Below are 15,886 nucleotides of genomic sequence, written 5' to 3' on the forward strand. Positions count from 1 at the left end.
CCCAGACATTTCTTCTAGAGTTCTTGCTGCGTCTGGCTCCTTCGGTCATCTACACTTAAGGGCAAGCAAGCACCTTAGTGTCCCATCACCCGCCCACAGTGGCCCGACAGCACCTGGCAGAGTGCAGTTAATTCTCATTGTGCACAGTAGTTGTGTTCTACAAAGTCGCTGCCAACACTGAATTAGCAAATACGTTGCTTCTGGGGGAAAAGCAGGGTTAGGTTCCCGAGAGGCTCTGGTCACATTTTCATCATCCAGTTAATACATAACCTTCGTGTACCTGTGTTTTTGTTTAAAGACACCTTATTTAACATAAATTGTTGCTTCATTAACATTTAACTCACGGCCGATGCTAGCGCAGCTCATGCATGAACGAAGCTAACCCGACACGCATATTTTCTCCATAAGGCACATCACAGCCTGCTTGCTCTTAGGAACACTGACAGCACTTTATTCAGCACTATGCTTGGGGGCCATTTATAGACCGTGAACTCGCCAACAAAAAGCACAAAAATGCAAAACATGGCACTAACTAGACCACACAAAGGACATTTCTTTATAGTATGAGAGCCGAAACAAGAACACAAGTGTCCCCTTGCTTGACCTCAGTTGGGAATGTAAGTGTGGCAACTCAAATTTTTTGCCACCCTGAGCCTGTCCTTGAAGGACCACAGAAATGCCACTAAGTATGGATCCAGGGGGTACAAATAAGTTTTTAAAAGTAGTCAAATTTGTGGGGCGCCTGGTGGCTCAGTCGGTTAAGTGTCTGCCTTCGGCTCAGGTCCTTCGGCTCAGGTCATGATCTCAGGTTCCTGGGATCGAGCCCCACATCAGGCTCCCTGCTCAGTGGGGAGTCTGCTTCTCCCTCTGCCACTCCCCCTGCTTGTGCTCTCTCTCTCTCTGCCAAGTAAATAAGTAAAAAATCTTAAAAAAAAAAAAGGTAGTCAAATTTGCAAATACAGACTCTGTGACTAATGAGAGTGGACTGAATCTGTTCTGCAAATGGTTGTGTGTCAATAATCATTCAGGAGGAAACAAGGCAGAGGCTATTTTCGTTTCCTCCTCCTTGTTATAATTCCTGAGGTGAATACTGTCCCCCACAGCCTCCAGACTTTCCTCCTCCTTGGGTAGCAATTACTTTCCATCCTCACTCCCTTCTGCCAGCCCCAGCACAGGGCCACCCTCATCCTGGGAGCCATCAAGCACTGAGCATCTCTATTCCAGCACAGAGCTGTCGTGCTACACCCAGCCCCCTTCATCAGCGCACATGATTGACGGTCCCTGAATACACTACTCACAGCCCTACCTGCCAAAACCTGTGGGCCTCCCCGGTTCTCTCAGGTCTCATTCCTAACGTCCTATCGCAAGAAAGGACCCACTCCTGGGGCAGGCTTTGTGTACATCCCCAGATCACTAGCCTCAGGAGTTGATCTAGAGAAGCTGAGTTTAGCCTCCTCAAGAAAATGACCTCAGAGTGGTTGGCGGGGCAAGGAGGGGTGGCCATTCACATGAGGGGAGAAACGGCCCCTTTTAGAATTCCATAAACAAGCCCAAACCCCAGCAACTAAAAAACAGATGAGGAATGCCATAAAAATCCTATACGATGGCACATGACATCCATTCAGTGCCCACTATGCTGATCTTTGGCCACAGGTGCATGCACTGATGAAGAACACCCCCACCCCGTTCCCTTTCAGGGTTTATTTTCCTTTGGAGGTAAAAATTCTACCTTATCGCTCTCAAACTTGCAAACACTTTCCCCAAAGCACTTCGGCCTTCGCAGGGCACATGCACCCCGCACGCCCCACCCCACACATCGAGCGGAGCGGCCCCCCCAGGGATTGTACCTGGCGTGTCTGACGTGAGAAAGGAGCATCAGGAGGTTAGCCAGGCGCACGGGCTGCTGCTGGGAGGGAATCCCGCTCTCGGCAATCACCCAGACCAGAGCGTCGGTCACTGCGTTCAGCAAGTGGGTCAGCTTCCGGCTGCTCTCGGCCTCCGGGGTTGCCGCCGCTAAAGGGTACATACCTGCACAAAGAACAGCAGCCACGAGTCACGGCTCGGAGGAAAGGAAATGGAAGTCAGGTGCGCAGCCGGTAAGCATGGCTCCGCTCTCCAGGAGGGGGGCCAAACTGATCTGGGTTGTTCTGACATCTGCACGTGTGGTGAAATCCCCGGCCCGTGACGTCCTTCCCTCAAGGGCCAGCCCCGTGGCCAAGCCTGGCTGAACGCGGGCCTGCTAACTGGTCTCTCAGAACACCGGCCGGCCCACAGCTGAGGCCTGTCCCCGCAGCACAACCATCCAGTGGCCTGAGGGCATTACCTGCTGTTTCTCAGCTGCGGCAACACACACCCACGCAGAGGTGGTCAGAAAGTGGGATCAATTCTGCCCTCAGCCGCCAGGAGGGCCCCTCATCTAAGGGGAGTTTAACCAGCATAAACTAAGGACCACTGCCATGCAGCCTGCCCGGGGCCCCCCCTCGTGTGTGCCACATGCAGACAGCCAGACTGGACCCGCGGCCAGGCCCGGGGCATCACACCGCTGGTGGCACCTTGCTGGGGCAGTAAGGCCACCTCTAGCTCTCTGCCCCCAGACCAGTTTCCTAGCTCTTCCAGCCCAGCTCCTCATTGAGCAAAGCTTGCAGGCACATGTCTCCCGAGGTTCCCAAAACCGCTGTAGGAGGGAGATTGCTTCCCTTATCCTGCCCGGCCCTGCTCTGTGTTTAATTCCCCGGACTCTAGGATCAGAGATACTGTAGCCTCCCAATATTTGTAAATGAACAGCTCCAGTAGATCTTCTTGCCCCCACCCCCCACCACCAACCCAAATTCCTTCGATCCTGGAAGCAGGGAAATAATCAGCTTCTCTACTAGGCTTTCCGTTTCAAAGTAAGTATAAAGGGCAACTCTGTGAAGTCCTCAGGGGGGCTGCCGGCTGTGGGCTATAATGATCACGAGGACCGACACACCGTCATCCACATCCACTGCCCATCTGGGCAACTTTTGTTCTCTATTTTTATTGGCATTTGCGGTTCAGTTAAGTCAGTTCAGTACAGTTCAGTTGAGGCAAGGGACATCCTGAAGCACAATTATGCAAGTGTCGTGTTTCACCACATCCTTGGGGGCATGTCCCTCCGCAATGTCTGACGACGCAGACTTAAAATAGTCCGCTTCTTACAAGAGCCCACAACTGCTTCTCTAACTCACCTGCTCACCTGGTTCTCCACAGTGACTCTTCCTGGCCACCACCCAACATCCTCAAAACTCCCACTGAACCCCACAGCAGGTAACCTGTTCTCCCACTGCAGGGGAAATAACACCACCGTTGGCCCCGTGTACCACCCCCCACCTGCCGTGGCCAAAATGCAGACCTGCTCACGTGGCTCCCTTCCCAGCTCTTGGGCCCGAGTCCAAACCATCTGGTGCAGCTCTCAAGGGTACCAGGCCTCCCTCTGCTCTTTTCATCCTCATTTCCCACCACACCTCACCTTGAACCTTACTTTCAACTCCAGAGCACGTGACGCATACAACACACTGCGCTTTCTACTTAAGAACTCTCTCTCCCCCTCCTCCTCCTCCTCTCCACCCTCCCTTCTCTTATCTACATCCACTCCTCCTTTAGATCCCAGCCTGGTTGTGAACTTCCTTCTGGAAGCTTCCCTGACCTCCCTACCATCCTACCTTAAGTCTATTTTGGGTTCTCTGGAGCTCTAATGGTGCCCAGTGCACCCCCAAGCAGAGGGCACCATGTTGTCCCACATCCTGGATTCCCTTGTACACACCCCATGGCCACCCTCCCACTCCTCAGAGACACTGGACAGAAGCACTTTGAGAGCACAGACCCTGTCCATTATATCCTCATTACCTAGTCCAATGACTAGCATGGAGTAAATACCCACAAATGCAAGAATTAGGCTAAATTTACATAGGTTCAGATTTTTGCATTGTTTTAGCCAATCACACCATCATAGTGGAAATGATAAATATGCATGTTCCACTCTGTTCTGCTACATGATGTGTGCTCCATGGATTCCTACTGTCATAGGTTTTTGGATTCCAAAAGGAGTTAAAACTGTGTACTGGTACTTGTGTCAGTCCAAAGTGATAAAGTGAAAATATAAAAATAAATCCTCAGCTAGTATACGAATGTTCACAGCCACATTACTCAGGATAGCCTAAAAGTGGAAACAACCAAGTGTCCATTAACTAAGAAATGGATAGAAAAATACGGTATACACCAGAATATTCTCAGCCATAAAAAAGAACAAAATACTGATTCCTACTACAACATGGATGAACCTTGAAAACCTGACGCTAAGTGAAAGAAGCCAGTTACAAAGAACCACATTTTGTATGATTCCATTTACTGGACCTGTCCAGAACAGGCAAATCTATACACACAGGAAGGAGATTAGTGGCTGCCTAAGAGTAAGGGGGAGACAGAAATTAGGTAATGATGGCTAATGAGTACAGGTTTTCTTCTGGGGTGATGAAAATGTTCTAAAACTGGTTGTGATAATGGGTGCATAAGTCTATGAATACACTAAAATCCACTGAACTGTATACTTTAAATGGGTAAATTGTATACTATGTGAATTCCTCTTCATAAAGGAGTAGTCATTGCCAAGGGCAAGCCCTGGGTCTTCTACAGCCTGTGGGGGCAGCCAGCTCTATGCAGGACCATCACTGTCGATCACTAACAAGGAGTCTGGGGACAGGAGTCACTGAAGTTTTGGAAGGGCTGCATGAATTTTAGATACGGGAAATGCTTTTATATGCAAAAAGATTACCCTATATAAAACCATCCCGGGAAGGAACTGGGCTGAAAAATACCCATTTTGCTGCCCCTTTAGTCAGCAGTGCCATGCCTGTACTTTGGGCATTCACACACCCTCGGGCTCACCAAACACGTATTTACAGAGTCATTGCTAAGTATCAGCCTCTGGCAGAAGCAGGAGACAGGACACAAAGCCCCTGCCTCAGGATGCTCACTGCCCAGACACACAGGAAACAAAAAATCAATCTCCTCTACCCGCCAAAAGTAAAAACATCAGTGAAGATTCATTCTAGAACAAAAATTAAATTACTTTTCATGAAACTAAAGAAATACAACATAAAAGGCAAGATCTTGGCACCATGCCCCCACACATACCAAAGAAAGTAAAATAAAAACAAAGACATAATCTCCTCTCCTCTTTATCACCTGGGAACAGCTGTGTGTCCCTGTCACTAACCCACCTGATGACATTCTGAGCAGCACATGGTGGGCGTGGGGGAAAAGCCCCCAAGATCTGCCACATCCTATGTTCAAAGGATGAAGATACACTGAAGGGAAATAAATCAGAAAATCTAAAGTGTTTAATAAAAACCCCAGAATACTAACCAAAGGAGAAATGCCTGGCTTTTAGGAGACATATGTTGTGTTTGTTTATTTGCTTTAAGGAAAGGAACCTCTAGCTGTGAGCCATCCCTTTATCACCATCTCCTACCCCAGCACCGTAAGAACAGGCTGGTGTCTGGGAAGCACCTATGATATGAAACCAGCAGGCCCATGTTCACAATGCTCTGCCCCCATGTTCTCGATCAACAGAAAAGCACCTGTCTTGCCTCTTCAGCATCCTTCTCTGTGTCCTTTTGTGCCTCTGCCTTCCACCCACCCTCTTCACAGGAACTCTCCCAAAAACTCAGAGTGAACCAGGGCTTGAATTGACATGTCAATCATCTTAATGTCAAAGAGGATTGCCTGGTTCTAAACCTCCATTTCTTTCATGGAACAGAAAGTTTGATCCTTTTTAAGCCTTAAAATTGTTTAAACAGACCTATTCCTAATTTTAAATATTTTTAAAGACTATCTACAGATTGATCCCACTCCATATCCTAGATTCAGTACCCTTTAATTCTATCCAACCCAAGACTTACTCAGTTTTTTCAGATTTCTGGGTGACAAGATGGCTGGTCCCACTACTCTTAATTTGGATATGTTGTTATATTAACTACAACACTTGTACAATACCTCTGAGTTCTGAAACACTTTAGCAAGCACTGTAACAGGTTGTCAAATGCAATGTTTTCTGTGATCTCTGAGTTTTAGGAGCCTCATCAAAGGCTGAGTATAATAACGTAATTCCAAGAACCCCCCACATCCTATACATGCGTGGTGGAATAGGATATGCTGAGAGAGAAATTTAACTGGGGATGTCCTTTCCCTATCTCTCCCCACAGCAAGGACGATGCTTTTCTGCTACTCAAGTCTAGCAAGGACCAGACCCGATTGACTGTTCCAGTATATATCCCTATTCGAGACCAAAAGCATGTTACCTAGTTCACTTTGACATTTTTATCATTTAGAAGTCACCAGCACATACCTGAAGCTAAACAGCTATTTACTGAATTAAAATTGGATAATAGGGGCACCTGGGTGGCTCAGTCGTTAAGCGTCTGCCTTCGGCTCAGGTCATGATCCCAGATTCCTGGGATCGAGCCCCGCATCGGGGCTCCTGCTCAGCGGGAAGCCTGCTTCTCCCTCTCCCACTCCCCCTGCTTGTGTTCCCTCTCTCGCTGTGTCTCTCTAATAAATAAATAAAATCTTTAAAAAAAAAAAAAAAAGAAATTGGATAATAAAGTTAATATTCGTTCCATATCATACACACTATTAGAAGAGATAAATAACCCAGAAGTATGCAGGTATTTAAAATGTAACTACCGGGGCATCTGCCTTCAGCTCAGGTCATGATCCCGGAGTCTTGGGATCTAGCCCCACATTGGGCTCCTTGCTCAGTGGGGAGTCTGCTTCTCCCTCTGCCCCTCCCCCTGCTCATGCGCTCTCTCTCGCTCTCTCAAATAAAATCTTTTTTAAATAAAAAAAATAAAACGTAACTACCTACACCTGAAACTAATATTACTATTTTATGTCAACTGTACCTCAATAAAAAAATATCCCATTAAAAATGGGTGATTTCAACAGATATTTCCCCAAAGAAGATATACAGATCACAAACAAGAATATGAAAAAAATGCACATCATTAGTCATTACGAAAATACCAATAAACCACAATAATATACCATCACACACCTGTGAGCTTGACTGAGGATCCTGCATCCTGGGAAGCACCTCAGTCCCAGGCAAATCTAAATGGTTGGTCACTCTAAATTACATTTATATAAAATTTTATAAAATGCAAACTAATCTATAGTGACAAATTCTACTGGAGATTGCACAGGATTGGACAGGGGGAGGAAGTGAAGAAGGTGGAAATTATGAAGAGGCACAAGGAAACTTTTGAGTGTGACAGATGCGTTCACTACCTTGATTGTGGTGATGCTTTCAGGGGCATATATATATATACATATATATATATATATGTATATATATAAATGTCCAAAGGCACAAAATTGTATGCTTTAAACAGGTACAATTTACTGTATATTAATTATGCCTCCTAGTTCTGTAAAAAACAGTCTTGGCTGTAAAAAAAAATTGTTTATGTATATACATAAATATATATATTTATATTTATTAATACCTATATAAAAGTTTATACATACATACACATACATGTACATATAACTACTAACAAACCCTGAGCTGGCCACCTAGCATGCTGATACCATGCAGACCTAACTGATGCCATAATTCCAACTTGAGCTCATCGCTTACGCACGAAAACAGGAGGCCAACCTACCGAGGAGACTGTCTCCAGACAGCCCAATGCTTACCTAGCACAGCAAGAGAAGCTACCAGCTGAAGTAGCAGCTCTCAGAGACTCTGCTCTCTCAATACGGGACAGAGAACATCCACAGCCTTTTGACTTTAAGAAACCTCCTCCATATTTCTTCTCGTGACCCTCAGCCCCAAGGCCTCCACCCTGTGCTGGATATGGTCCCTGCTGGACAGTATGTCCTTTCCACTCAGGCTGCAATCTTTGCTCTCTTCATCCTTCTTTTTCTGTTTTGTTTTCATTATATTGTTTGCAGATTTGTTGAGGCATAACGGACATACAATAACCTACACATATTTAATGTGTACGATTTGATTAGTTTTGATATGTATTTGTGTATACACACACACACACACACGCACGCACACTTATACCAGTAAAACCATAAGTGCAATCAAGATAATGAACACATTCATCACCCCTGAAAGTTCCCTCATGTCCCTTAGTAATCTATGCCTCCGTCTCTCCCAACCGCCATCCCATCCCCTGGCAACTACAAATCTGTTGCTACTATAGTTCCCTATTTCCAAAATTTTATACAAATGAGGTCTTATAGTATGTATGCTTTTTTGTCTTCTTTTATTCAGCACCATTAAGATTCATAATGTTACATGTATCTATCAGTAGTTCAGTGCTTTTTATTGCTGAGCAGTATCTGCTCTGTGGGTATATCACAGTTTGCTTATCCTCTCACCTGTTGCTGGTCATTTGGTTTGTTACCATTTCGGGGCTATTACAAATAGAGTTGCTATGAACATCTGTGTACAGGTTTTTGTACGAACATATGCCTTCATCTCTCTTCAGTAAATACCAAGAAGTGGAATGAATGAGTCACCTGGTAGGTTTACACTTAACATTTAAGAAAATGCTAATTAGTTTTTAAAGTACCCCCCAAAAAAGGAATACCAATTTATATCTCCCCCAACCCAGTAGTGTATGAGAGTTCTCATTACTCCACATTCTCCCAAACCCTTGATATGATCAGTCTTTCTAATTTTAGCTAATCCATTGGGTATGGTTTCTCATTGTGGTTTCTCACTGTGTTTTAATTTGGATTTCTCTGATGAATAATTTTAGCAGCATTTCATGTAATTATTTGCCATCACTATATCTTCTTTGATGATATATCCATTTGAATAATCATTTGCCTATTTTAGTTCAAGCACCATTTAGTGAAAAGATCATTCTTTCCCCACTACCTTGACACTTCGTTAAAATTTCTTGTTGTATAGGTCTATTTCTGGACTCTATCCTGTTCCAGCGATCTATCTTTATGTCAATACATGTTGTTTTGATTATTATGGCTTTAGAATCAATCTTGAAGTCCAGTAGTATAAGTCCTCCAACTTAGTTCTTTTTCAAAGTTGTTTTGGCTATTCTAGGTTCATTATATTTCCCTATGAATTCAAGAATCTGTTTGTCAATTTCTTCCCAAAAAAGCCTGAGATTTTTACTGGGATCAAATTGAATCTAAAGATCATTTTGAGGGAGGACTGAGATCTTACCAATACTGAATCTTTTAGCTCATGAACATCTCTCTCCATTTATTTAGAATTTAATTTCTCTCAGAAATGTTTTGAATTTTCAGTCTCACACCTTTTGTCAAATTTATCCCTAGTTTTATAATTCTAATGCTATTATAAATAGTATTGATATTAATTTCAATTATCATTTGTTCATTGCTGCCATGTAGTAATACAATTGACTTTTATATATTGTCCTTTTATCCTACAACCTTACTAAACTCATTTTTTGTAGATGCCTTGGGATTATCTACATCAATTAGCATGTTTTCAAATAGAGTTTTACTTCCACCTTTCCAATCTGGATGCCTGTTATCTCTTGTCTTGCCTATTGCATGGGGTAGAATTTCTAGTAAAATGTTGAAAAGAATTAGTGAGAATGAACATATACCTGCCTTGTTCCTGATTATGATTAAGTATAATATTAGCTGTAAGTTTTTCATAAATACCTTTTATCAGGTTGAGGGAGTTTCCCTGTACTCATAGTTTGTTTAGAGTTTTTAGCAGGAATGGGTATAAGATTTTGTCAAATGCTTTCTCAGCATCTGTTGAGGTAAAATGTTTTTTTCATTATTATTCTGTTAATATGGTAAATTATTTTGATTGATTTTCAAATGTTAAAGAAACCTTATATTCCTGGGGAAATTCCACTTGTTCATAATATCTTTTTGGATTACATTTGCTAAAATTTTTTGAGAGATGCAAAAATTCTATTACAAAATTATACAAAATTTAGCATCTATGTGCATGAGAGATACTGGTCTGTTGTCTTCTCCTTTCAATATATTGGTCTGGGTTTACTATCAGAGTAATGCTGGCTTCATAGAATGAATTGGAAAGTATTTTCTGCTCCTCAATTTTCTGCAAAAGTATGTGTAAATTTCATGGAGGTTAAATAACATGTTACTAAGCAATGAACAAGTCAACCATGAAATCAAAGAAGAAATCAAAAATTACATGGATACAAATGAAAATGAAAACACAATGATCTAAAATCTTTGGGATTCAGCAAAAGCAGTTCTAAAATGAAAGTTTATAGCAATATAGGTGTACCTCAAGAAACAAGAAAAATCTCAAAGAAACAACCTAACCTTACACCTATAGGAGCTAGAAAAAGAACAACAAAGAAAACCCCAAATTAGCAGAAGGAAATAATAAAGATTAGAGCAGAATTAAATGATACCGAAACTAAAAACAAAAGAAAACAATAGATCAAATCAATGAAACCAGTAGCTGGTTCTTTGAAAAAAAAATCAGTAAAACTGATAAAACTCTAGTCAGACTCATCAAAAAGGAGAGAGGACTCAAATAACCAAAATCAGAAATGAAAGAGAAGAAATAACAACTGACATCACAGAAACACAATTATAAGAGAATATTATGAAAAGTTATATGCCAACAAATTAGACAACCTAGAAGAAATGAATAAATTCCTAGAAACATATAATCTACCAAAACTGAAGCAAGAAGAAATATAAAATTTAAACAGACTGATTACCAGCAATGAAATTAAATCAGTAATCCAAAAACTCCCAACAAACAAAAGTCCAGCACCAGAAAGCTTCACAGGCAAATTCTACCAAACATTTTAAAAAAATTTAATACCTATTCTTCTCAAACTATTCCAAGAAAATAGAAGAGGAAAGAAAACTTCCAAATTCATTCTATAAGCATTACCCTGATACCCAACCCAGATAAAGACTTTACAAAAAAAGAGAACTACGGGTGAATATCTCAGATGAACATAAATGTAAAAATCCCCAACAAAATGCAAAAAATCCTCATCAAAATACTAGCAAACTGAATCCAACAATACATTAAAAAAAATCATTTGCGGGATGCCTGGGTGGTTCAGTCGTTAAGCATCTGCCTTCGGCTCAGGTCATGATCCCAGGGTCCTGGGATTGAGTCCCACATCGGGCTCCTTGCTCAGTGAGGAGCCTGCTTCTCCCTCTCCCTCTGCTGCTCCCCCTGCTTGTGCTCTCTCTCTTTCTGACAAATAAATAAATAAAAATCTTTAATTAAAAAAAAAAAATCATTTGCCATGATCAAGGAGATTTATTCCTAGGATACAAAGTGGTTCAATATTCACAAAACAGTCAACATGATGCATCACATCAATAAGAGAAAGGATAAAAACCATATGATCATTTCAGTAGATGCAGAAAAAGCACTGGACAAAGTACAATATCATTCACGAAAAAACCCTCAACAAATTAGGTTTAGAGGGAACATATCTCAACATAATAAGGGCCTTATATGAAAAACCCGCAGCTAACATCATCCTTAATGGAGGAAATCTGAGAGATTTTCCCATAAGGTCAGAACATGACAAGGATGTCCATTCTCACCACTTTTATTCAACATAGTACTGGAAGTCCTAGCCACAGCAATCAGACAAGAAAAAGTGATAAAAGGCATCCAAATTGGTAAGGAAGGAATAAAACTTTCACTATTTGCAAATGACATGATGCTATATACAGAAAACCCTAAAGATGCCACCAAAAATCTACTAGAATTGATCAATGAATTCAGTAAAGTCACAGGATGCAAAATTAATGTACAGAAATCTGTTGTATTTCTATACACCAATAATGAAGCAGAAGGAGAAATTAAGAGAACAATCCCATTTATAATTGTACCACAAATAATAAAATATCTAGGAATAAATTTAGTCAGAGAGGTGAAAGACCTGGACTTTGAAAACTATAAAACACTGATGAAAGAAATTGAAGACAACACAAAGAAATGGAAAGACATTCCATGTTCATGGATTGGAAGAATTGTTAAAAAGTCTATACTACCTAGGGGTGCCTGGGTGGTTCAGTCAGGTGGGCAACCAACTCTTAATTTCGGCTTGGGTCATGATTTTAAGGTAGTAGGATCGAGCCCTGTGTCAGGCTCTGTACTCAGCAGGGAGTCTGCTTGAGATTCTCTCTCTCCCACTGCCCCTCCACCCGCATGCATATTCTCTCCCTCTCTCTCTCAAATAAATAAATCTTTTTTAAAAAAGTCTATACTACCCAAAGCAATCTACAGATTTAATGCAATCCCTAACAACATATCAACAGCATTTTTCACAAAAGTAGAACAAACAATCCACAAAAGATCCCAAATAGTCAAAGCAATCTTGAAAAAGAAAAACAAAACTGGAAGTATCACAATTCTAGACTTTAAGTTATATTATGAAACTGTAGTAATCAAAACAGTATAGTACTGGCATAAAAACAGACACACAGATCAGTGGAACAGAATAGAAAACCCAGAAATAAACCCACAATTATATAGCCAATTAATCTTTGACAAAGGAGGAATAAGTATTCAATGGGAAAAAGTCTCTTCAACAAATAGTTCTGGGAAAACTGGACAATGACACGCAAAAGAATGAAACTGGACCACTTCCTTATACCATACACAAAAATAAACTCAAAATGGGTTAAAGAACTAAATGTGAAACATGAAACCATAAAAATCCTAGAAGAGAGCACAGGCAGTAATTTCTCTGACATTGCCTGTAGCAACATCTGTCTAAATATGTCTCCTGAGGCAACGGAAACAAAAGCAAAAAAAACTATTGGGACTACATCAAAATAAAAACCTTTTGCACAGCAAAGGAAACAATCAACAAAACTAAAAGGCAACCTACTGAGTGGGGAAGATATTTACAAATGACATATCTGACAAAGATTTAATACCCAAAATATATAAAGAACTTATACAACTCAACACACACAAAAAACAAATCATCTAATTTAAAAATAGGCAGAAGACATGAGCAGACATTTTTCCAAGGAAGATATATAGACACATGAAAAGATGCTCATCATCACTAATCATCAGGGAAATGCAAATCAAAACTATAATGAGGTATCACCTCACACCTGTCAGAATGGCTAAAATCAACAACATAAGAAACAGTAAGTGTTGGCAAGGATGTGGAGAAAAAGGAACCCTCTTGCACTGCTGGTGGCAATGCAAACTGGGCAACCACTGTAGACTACAGTATGGAGGTTCCCCAAAAGTTTAAAAATAGAACTACCCTACAGTCTGGTAATTACACTACTGAATATTTACCCAAAGAATACAAAAACACTAATTCAAAGGGATACAAGCACCTCTATGTTTATTGCAGCATTATTTACAATAACCAAATTATGGAAGCAGTCCACATATCCACTGAAAGATGAATGGATAAAGAAGGTGTGGTATACATATACAATGGAATATTACTCAGCCATGAAAAAGAATGAAAGCTTACCATTTCAACCAACATAGATGGAGCTAGAAAGTATAATGCTAAGTGAAGTAAGTCAGAAAGACGAATACCATATTATTTCATTTATATGTGGAAGTTAACATAACAAATGAATAAAGGAAAAAGAGAAACCAAGAAACAGACTCTTAACTATAGACACCTGATGGCCACCAGAGGGGAGGTGGGTGAGGGAATGGGAGAAATAGGTGATGGGGAATTAAGGAGTGCACTTGTCCTGATGAGCACTGAGTAATGTATAGAAGTGTTGAATCACTATACTGTACACCTGAAACTAATATAACACTGTATGTAACTATACTGGAATTAAAATTTAAAAATAAAACTAATAAACTTAAAAAAAGTAAAAAATGGTTATTCCTTAAATGTTTGGTAGCATTCTCCCAGAAAAGCCATCTGGGCCTGGAGTTTTCTTTGTGGGAAGATTTTTTTTTTTTTTTTTTTTTTTAAGATTTTATTCCTTTATTCATAAGAGACAGACAGAGAGAGAGAGGCAGAGGGAGGAGCAGGCTCCCCGCTGAGCAGGGAGTCCGATGTGGGACTCGATCCCAGGACCCTGGGATCATGACCTGAGCCGAAGGCAGACGCTTAACCATCTGAGCCACCCAGGCGCCCCTGTGGGAAGATTTTTAACTGCAAATTCAATTTCCTTAATAAATATATGGCTATTCAGGATTTTTAAATTTCTTCCTGAGTGAGCTTCAGTAATTTAGTCTTTTAAGGAATTTTTCCATTTCATCTAAGTATTCAAATGTATTGGCATAGTTGTTCATGGTATGACCTCCTTATTCCTTTTAATATCTTCAGAATAGTAATGTAACCTGATATTAATAATGTGTGTCTTCCTTTATTCTGACTAGTTTACCTAGAGGCTTATCAGTTTTATTTTTCTCAAAAAAATCAGCTTTTGGTTTCCTTGATTTCTATTGTTCCCCATTTTTCTGTTCCATTGATTTCCTCTAATCTTTATCATTTCTTTTCTTCTGCTTACTTGGGGTTTCATTTGCTCTTCTTTTCCTAGTTTTCTTAAGGTTGGAAGCTAAAGTCATTAATTTGAGACCTTACTTTTATTCTAATATGGGCCTCGAGGGCTATAAATTTCCTGCAAACTTTTGCTTTAGCTGCAACCCACAAGGATATTTTACTGTCCCTCTTCCACCTTATAAGACAGATATAAACCCCATGGAGACAGAATTTTCATATTTTGAATTTCAGTTTGTGCACGTTTCATATTTTCCAGGTCTCCCCTAAATCAGCTCATGCTTTCCTCTACCTCTTAGACTTATGGAAAGTAGTTAGAGTAAGTATCGTTACTACTGTTTTAATGTTCTTATATACTAGTTCTATCATCTGTATCATTTGGGGGTCTTTTCTAATTTATTGGTTTTTCTCCTCATTATAGGTCATGTTTTCTGCTTCTCCACATGCTTGCTAACTTTTGATTGGTTATAAGACATTGCAAGTTTTACCTGGTTGGGTACTGGATATTCTTGTATTCTTTTAAATATTCTTGAACTTTGTTCTGTGATGCAATTAAGTTACTTGACAATGAGTTTGATCCTTCAGGCTTGCTTTTAAGTTACATTTGGTAGGACCAGAGCAGCCTTTAGTCTAGGGCTAAGTTTACCTCACTACCGACACAATTACTTTCTGGGCACTACACCCAGTGTCCAGTATATTACAAGGTTTTTCCTCTGGCTGTGAGAACATGAACTATTCCTGGCCCTGTGTGAATGCTAGGGATTATTCTGCCTGCTCCTTTCTGATGGCTCTTTTGCCGTCCTTGGTTAAGTATCTTTATAAGCATGAGATTAGTGCTCAGCTGAAGACTTGAAGGGCATCTGCTACAGATCCGCAAAGCCTCTGCGTCCAGCTCTTCCGTCACAGTAGTCTCCTCCCCTGCAAATCCCAGCTGCGTTGGCCTCTCCAAATTCACAACTCTGTCTTCCCAGTGCAGAGAGACCACCGGTGTCTATTTGGCTTACCTCTCCCTATAGAACCTGGAAGTTGGTTCTACGTAGTAAACTGGATGATCAAAGGGTTCATTTTGTGTCCCTTCTCTTGGGGCTGTCCTGTGTGGTTTGTTGTCCAATGTCCAATGTCTATTTTGTACATTCTCTAGCTTTTCTTTTTTTCTTTAAGGTGGGAAAGTAGATTCTGTCCCTATTTTTAATGTAATGCTATAAATAATCCAGAACAACAACAACAAATGCCCACATCTTCAAATGTCTAAAACCTAGCACAGAAAAGACCCCTCTCTCCTGACAGGGGAAATTTCCCAATAGAAACAGAATCCCATTTTCCTAAACCCATTTGACAACTGTTATGACTACCAAGTGAGAAAGGAACTTTGTTAAAAGAAGATTTCCTAA

At 40.9% G+C, this 15,886-nt stretch overlaps 1 protein-coding gene across 4 annotated transcripts in view; it reads right to left on the bottom strand.

Annotated features, from left to right (window-relative positions):
* Positions 1–15,886, bottom strand: part of ESR2 (estrogen receptor 2) — a 114,665-nt gene that overhangs the window by 6,866 nt on the left and 91,913 nt on the right. For all 4 annotated transcript variants that reach the window (XM_036088756.2, XM_036088757.2, XM_036088755.2 and 1 more), the window contains exon 8: positions 1,848–2,028. In XM_036088756.2, coding sequence (XP_035944649.1) covers positions 1,848–2,028 — 181 coding nt within the window. The remainder of the gene's footprint in view (positions 1–1,847; positions 2,029–15,886) is intronic.

The sequence above is a fragment of the Halichoerus grypus genome, chromosome 8, assembly GCF_964656455.1.
Source record: "Halichoerus grypus chromosome 8, mHalGry1.hap1.1, whole genome shotgun sequence".
Taxonomy (NCBI): Eukaryota; Metazoa; Chordata; class Mammalia; order Carnivora; family Phocidae; genus Halichoerus; species Halichoerus grypus.